We start from the raw sequence: 7,392 nt of genomic DNA, 5'->3' as shown, positions 1-7,392 counted from the left end.
GACTTTTAATCTCCCAGCATATGAAATTGTAATGTAAATGCAAACAAAACAATAGATATATATTTATTGATGTCTCTTTGAGCTTCAGTGCCTTTTTGTTAGAAATGGTCATTCCGTGGTAGCTAATCTCATATATTCCAAGGCTTGTCTAGTGATAAGCTACATTGTGTCAGCAGCGTCCTTTTAAAAGCTGGTTTCTGTCCATGTAAGCCTCTCGAAAAACGTATTAATTAATAAAAGTATAAGCAAATGACAAGCTAGATTTTACGCCGGTTATGAAAACATTTGTTTTCTCAAGAAAGTAAACAACTGAGATATGATTTCTTAGCAAACTGGTGCAGATGAATTTCTTTCATTAATAGAAGCATTGGATCTGACTATTAATACATAAATGCCACAATAATCTATTTTAACCAGTAAGGTTGAAAACAAATCCAGAAGAAAAATCAAGATGAAACAAGTGTAAATAACCATATCTTTTTATTTTTAAAAAACTGCCAAACACACATTTGAAGAAATTCACATCACTTTTGGACTGACCTATTCTCTGAAACACTTGGCTGATAAAACCAGAATCATTTGAATCAGAATAATCTAAAGTACGCATTTGTGACTTTTAAGATCTTGCTTATCACGATGGAAGAAGCCATGCTAAATCTTCAGCCTTCTTTTTTGTCACTGTACTACTGTTTTCAAAAGATGTCCAACTTTTGTTGCTTTTCTAAGATCTGGTACCAGCCCAGAATCTAGTAATTTTGAACTAATGCATCCTTATATTGTAACTAAACAGGAGCTGAATTTTGAAACTTGAAGATTTAGCATTTCAGTCTCAAAAGCAAATTTATGGAGGAAGACAACTTTGCAAAGCTTACAAGATCTTTTAAACAATATTTTCTAAATCAAATAAGTTTCAAGAGATGAGTATACAAATACAGCATAAAAGTAACATGGTTTTAATTTTTTTTGGGGGGGGGGGCGCAAACTATTCCAGAATATTTTGTTTGCAAACTTCAATAAGATTAGAAATACTTGTTGCATTGATGTCCTATACTCTTAAATTAGTTTTCTATTATTATTTCCAACTCAACACTAAAACAAATACATTGAAAAAACTCTGCACCAAATATACATATTTTTAAAAATAATGAGTTTAGAAATAAGATTTGCTTATTTTTGTCAGCGTTACATCAGAATTATAAATGGAAAGTACATACATTTTCAAAGTAAAACTGATGTAATATTCAGTGTCTTAGCACTGTAGACAAGTATGAAAACCATAGCTGAGCTTTAAAAAACTTAATTTGATTAATTACATTTACTGCATGTATGTTAGTATCCATCACAAAAAAATTTGTAATGTACTAAATAAATGCACAAATTTCATAAAATTATACACTGAATCTATAGTTTATAAACATTTTCAAAATCTCACTGTACAAGAAAAAGATTACAAAGTTAGACGGATTGCTAAACAGAAGCCTGTAAAAAGTCGCAGCTTTTACCTTTACCAGGTATACATGGAAAATGCCCTTATTGTTGAATTTACAAGAAATCTTATTCACCGTATTTTAGATGCACGACTCAGCAAATCCATACCCAAATTAGCAGGGCCATGCTAAATATTATGATGTAGGAATTATTTGATCTTCAATAATTATTATTTAATATAGCTGAGAAAAAGTGTTAGCTATATTTAAACCAATAGCAAGTTAATAAGCACTGATGTATAAAAGTGAGAAATACTTTTATTAGATCTTTCATGGTTGGCCATATATAGTCTAGTTTGGAGCCTGTTGTCAAGTAATTTGTATCCTTATATTTCTGCAGTAAACAGCTAGTTAAAAAATCTTAAATCATCACTGTTGTAACTCACCAATTCCACAGCCTATTCAGCTGTAGTGAACATGTGCTGAATGAACAGTGTAAACTACAGTTTGTAATCTTGGGTGTTTGGGAATTATAGGCTAACCTGATAGAAAAGTTGAAGGGTTAAAGACTTGATAGGGAATGCTACAATGTATCATGTTTGTTTCTGTTGTACAAAGTCAGGAAAACATGGAATTGGAGCTTTTACTGTTTGAAAGGGCAGACCGACGGTATAGTTTCGTGGGTGAGAAACTCGTTACAGCTGTATCGAGAGAATTTTTTTTGCTCTAATATGCTTTTTGTTGTAGTGTGTTTGGGGATATTTTTGAGGAGAATGATTGAAGAGAAATTTTAAATGAAGGTTTGTACAATATGACTCAGACGAATATTGGAAACAAACAATTGTAAATAAGAAAAACACAAACTTAATGAAAAATTAGAAGTACTTGAATGATGGGACAGAAAAGATATTTTACCAATAAGAAAAGAAAACAATTACTTGTAACAGACACTGTAACAGCTAAAGACAAATCTTTATTACACAGACCCACCTGAGTTCTGATCAAACCAGAGGAAGTTCTTTGGAGCGACTAAAAGAACTGCTGCCATCATTAGTTACTACAGTATCCCAAGTGAAATTTCTAACTATATGCAACTACTAAAAGGCAAAATAAGTTGGCAGTAAACTCATTAATTTTTTTTAAAACAACTTGCAACTAAGTCATGGAGGAAGATGGATCACTAAGTGCACATCTATGCCAGTGACCAGTGGCAGCTTCATTCAATTGGCCCCATTCTGGAACTGAGATGCATTGCTTGCAAGAGATTAGAAAATACAAGCTTAGTCCACCTGAATTCCTCTCCATTTTACCCCACCACTTTCCAATTCTGTCCCATTTCCCTTCCCACCCACTTTCTACATCAAGTTTACATATTCAGTGAGGTTGTGGAGAACCTCAAGAATTTCACCATTATGTATGGGATTGAGCCACATTCTTACACAAGGAACAGTTGTTCTGGTACAACAGATTCTCAGGCTCTAACTTTTTTCTGTACTACATGATCATTTTTAGTTATGCTTGTTATATACATGGTTTTACTTGGAAAAACTACTGCAACCCTAAATCGCAACAACAAATTTGAACAAGGACAAAATCAGAGTGAGAAATGTAAAGCAAGATCCTGCTAGTCCAATAGACACATTAGGAAAATATGCTACAAAGATTAATTAGAAGGGTGGGGTAGGGGGTGGGGGGTGGGGGCAGGGTGCTTATTTTCAACAGTTTGAAAACAGCAATAAATGTCAGTTGTATAAACCAGCAGCTATTAGTTCAAGCCAGTTAAACACATCAAACAAGTGGAATGAGGCTTAGATTCCATTTGACACGCACTTTGATCATTGTTGACAGCAGTTTTGGTTACTTCCTCAGAAAGCTAAAAGTTTGACAAAAGAAAGGGGCAGAAGTGGTCTTCCTCATTTAACATTCAGTCCTTTACTTTCAAAAATGTTTGATATACATTTGATATAAATGTTTTGATAACTGCTTAGATGGTTCACCATATAATTAATCTGAAATTGATGGAGAGTTTAAAGACCGCCCACTAGCTGGGCTGCTTGTAAAAGTAAACATGTCCTTTTCCTTGTCTTTCCCATCATGTTTGTGCTTGTGTTTATGTTTGTGTTTATGCTTTTTCTTCTTTTTCTTGTGTTCATGATGGTGGTGGTGATGGTGTTCCCCATGTCTCGATGAACTGGACTCTTTGCCAAGTGAAGGAAGTGGAGCAGCTGAATTGGAAATCATGGCATTTTCTATGGCTGTTGTTTCTTTTCCTATGAAAATGGCATATAATTACTTTACTAAACCACATTGCTTTTTATTTTATAAATATGAAAATTTGTGTATCTATATACATTTTGTACTGACTTTCAATATAATTGATAACATAATGATAACATAACATTAACAACATGAAAGGGCATACAGGTCTAACAAACATATGCATACATGGGTGTTGTTGAATTGAGTTGCACTGAATAAAGGCAGTTTAATCAAAGGGCATGTCAACTGTTCTGTTTTCATACAATTTCCTATCCTATGACTTGTTTAACTGCAATTTCAGTAGCCTACTGAACTTTGCAACTGGTTTACAATGAGCTGTGCTGAATGCATAATCACTATAAATCAGAGGGTCCCTACAGTGTAAAAGCAGGACACAGAGCTCACCAAGTCCACACCAAACCTCCAAACAGCATCCCTCCCAGACCCAACCCTCCCTGTAACCCTGCATTTCCCATTGCTAACCTACCTACCTATCTTCCTGGATATTATAGGCAATTTAGCATGGCCAATCCACCCAACCTGTACATCCTTGGACTAAAATGACTACAAGCAAATGTTCAATTCAAATACTAATTATTGGCATGGGTACTTCACTGTCGTTGAGGATCTTGCTCTGAAGACAGTAAGATTTGAAATAAGACAAATATATTTGTTTTCCAATATATGCTAGCTCTATTTAACTGGCAGATTTAGCTTTACTTTTAAGTTTTGTTGTTTTTTTGAAAGCCTGTGCTTAAAATTTGTACCTTTTCATGGATTTCAGTTCCTGACCATTGATATGTTTGTACCTTGACAATGAGTGAAGTGTAGAGGCAACTATAATGCAATCCTTCAGTTATATCCATTTTTCCAGCAAAAGGGGATTGTTAAGACTTCTAGAACAAATAATTCCAAGTGTACTATGTTTAAGACATTCAATTCTGCATTGTAATAGAGGAGTGGTTTATTGTGAGGTTTTCAGTTGGCTCTGAGGGGAGTTCGGGGATCACTGGAAAGGGGTTCAAAGATTGTGTGAAGGGACTGAGAGTCAGTAAGTGTGTCAAGGGGAATGGAAAATAGAATCCAAGTTTAAAGTGCTGCTCTTTAGTTGTGTTGCAAACAATTCAACAGCACAAATGAAGTCGAAGAGTAGTTGAATATTTATGCTGTTAAAAGCAAATCACACAGAAACAGTTCCAGGAGATTGTAAGGTTCTAAAAGAGTCGCCGCAGGTAGATAGGATAGTGAGAAAGTGTTTGGTATGCTTGCCTTTATTGGTCAATGAATTGACTATATGAGTTGGGAGGCCACGTTGCAGCTGCACAGGACATTGATTTGGCCATTTTTGGAGTATTGCATGCAATTCTGCTCTCGCTCCTATAGGATGGATGTTGTGAATCTAGAAAGGGTTCAGAAAAGATTTACGAGGACGTTGCCAGGGTTGGAGGGTTTGAGCTATCAGAGAAGCTGAATAGGCCGGGGCTATTTTCCCTGCAGCCTCAGAGGCTAAGGGGTGACCTTATAGAGATTTATAAAATTATGTGGGGCATTTATAGAGTAAATAGGCAAGGACTTTTCTCCAGGGTGGGTGAGTTCAAAACTAGAGGGAATAGGTTTAAGGTGAGAGAGCAAAGATATAAAAGGGACCTAAGGAACAACTTTTTCACGCTGAATGGGGTGTGTATATATAGAATGAGCTGCTAGAGGAAGTGGAGGAGGCTGGTACAATTACAAGACTTAAAGGCATCTGGGAGGGTAAATGCACAGGGAGGTTTTAGGGGGATAAAGGCCAAATACTGCAATTGGGGCTAGATTTATGTAGGATATCTGGTCGGCACAGACAAATTGGGCCAAAGGGTCTGTTTCCACGCCTTATATCTCTATGACTAAGATTAACTTGTGGTGGTTTTCAAAAAGTTGGGTGACATAAACAGCTGAAAAGTGTTTGCTCGATTTAATTAGAAATATCAGAGCTCAGCAAAAGCACAAGAATAATCTAACTCACTGAAGTTAGCCATTGGCAAAAAGCTGGAGTCGTGTCTGTAAATATGTTATGCATGCAGTTTTTGGAGTCTAACGATGTGTGGATCCAGGACAGGAGGGTGATCTAGAGGAAAAGCAGTTGCTGAGGAGCCCATATTAGAGGGTCTTTTGAGGGGGGAGTTTCAAGACTAGGTCTTCCAAAGTAAAGAATTGCAATTCTTTGAAGTTTAGTGAAATTCGATGACCGATCATGTTATTAATGTCTGGAAGCATTTTGTAAAATCTACGGGATCAGAGTTGATCATGTGATATCTAATATGCACTGTGGGTTGTTTGCTTAAAGTATATTATCCAAGTTAACATATTAATTCTGGGTGTTAGAAATAAGTTGCACATGTATTATAGATTGCATCACTGTTTTAACTTGCTGCTTGTTCGAAACCAGGGAATCTTTTAGCTTTATTCCTTTATTAAATCCTTTCAATCCTAGCTTTTGACTGTTTTTAACAAATGTTTTCAGATCCCTAAGTAAATCATAGAGAATGACAACGCGATTTAATGATTTCATCAGAAACTCCAAAACAATAAATACACACTGGCATATGTCAGGTAACTCCAACTCTGTGTACAACTTGGTGCCCTTTTCTCACATTAAATGCATTAATTTGAGATTTTTCTTACCTGGAGTGGATGGTCTTTCAAGTATGTTTAACTGGTGATAAATGAAAGCCTGACTATCATGAACAGAGTCTATGTCAATCTCTTCATCTTCTTGAGAATTAGAAAACTAAAACAAAACAAAAATTCAGCATCAATAACCTCTTCTAATAAGGCAGAAATGTCACACTACAATTTTACAATGATAAGATTTTAAAAAATACTAAATAGCTAGTATGTAGTCATTACAAATTCATTGTAATCACTCCACAAGGCTACTTGGTTTTGGTTATTTAAAACTGTGAATACACCAAGTCATAAAACAAATATTTCAGCAGAGCAATTGGTTTAATTATGTGTTGCCAACAAGTCTCACTACTTGGAGGCAGAGTTGCAGCTAAATGCACTGGAGGTCTTATAAGGTGAAATCTCTTAAGGCTAAGTAGGCATGCAAAATCTCCCTCCTCTGCAAAAGAAAGTTTAAATATTTATAGTAACAAGCCATTCTGTAAGTTATTACAATAAAGGCAGTTTACTGAAATGCTGAAATCTTGTGATAACGACTTTATCTGGAGGTATTATTGGTTTTTCCCTGTTATTCATAGTAGTGTCTGCTGTACCTGTTTAATCAAGTTGTTTTATTCTTTTAACGTCTTCCTGGAAACCTCTACCTCTTCTACTTGCTGCTTCAGCGGTTGCTTGGTTTATTGTGTTGCTGCTCAAGTTCTCTCATGGGAGAATCAGCATTGCTGCCAGTTATTTCTGAAATGATTACAGCTCCTTTCTCTATGCATTATGTATCACCATCTGTTTTTGCATATTTGTCATTTCCTCCAGCATTGTTTCGGACTCAAGCTAATTCTTCTGCAGCTACTCATGTTGAACCTAATCTGTATTACACGCAAGTTGCTGGTGATCTTATCACAGAGTGATAATATTTGCATTGGATTGATGATTCACAATTTATGGTTCATCCTGCTTCCTTTCTTGCTCTTTCAGCTATTTGCTCACATTTGTGAACTGAATGTAGGTATCCCTCAAAGACTTCATAGTCTCCGAGACCTTA

The 7,392-nt window shown here is 35.7% G+C and overlaps 1 protein-coding gene across 3 annotated transcripts in view; it reads right to left on the bottom strand.

Moving 5' to 3' along the window:
* Window positions 1-463: 463 nt before the first annotated feature.
* taf2 (TAF2 RNA polymerase II, TATA box binding protein (TBP)-associated factor) overlaps window positions 464-7,392 on the bottom strand; it is a 97,727-nt gene continuing 90,798 nt past the window's right edge. For 2 of the 3 annotated variants that reach the window (XM_048528915.2, XM_048528913.2), the window contains exons 25-26: window positions 6,351-6,456; window positions 464-3,697 (exon numbers count right to left, since the gene is read on the bottom strand). In XM_048528915.2, coding sequence (XP_048384872.1) covers window positions 3,432-3,697; window positions 6,351-6,456 — 372 coding nt within the window. In that variant the 3' untranslated portion in view covers window positions 464-3,431. Of the gene's footprint in view, window positions 3,698-6,349; window positions 6,457-7,392 lie in introns of those variants that run through there. The other variant, XR_009445727.1, reaches the window with a different exon arrangement.

This window comes from Stegostoma tigrinum, chromosome 5 (assembly GCF_030684315.1).
Source record: "Stegostoma tigrinum isolate sSteTig4 chromosome 5, sSteTig4.hap1, whole genome shotgun sequence".
In the NCBI taxonomy this organism is placed as follows: domain Eukaryota; kingdom Metazoa; phylum Chordata; class Chondrichthyes; order Orectolobiformes; family Stegostomatidae; genus Stegostoma; species Stegostoma tigrinum.
The sequence above is the reverse complement of the archived record's forward strand: the minus strand, read 5'-3'. Positions and strand labels throughout refer to the sequence as shown.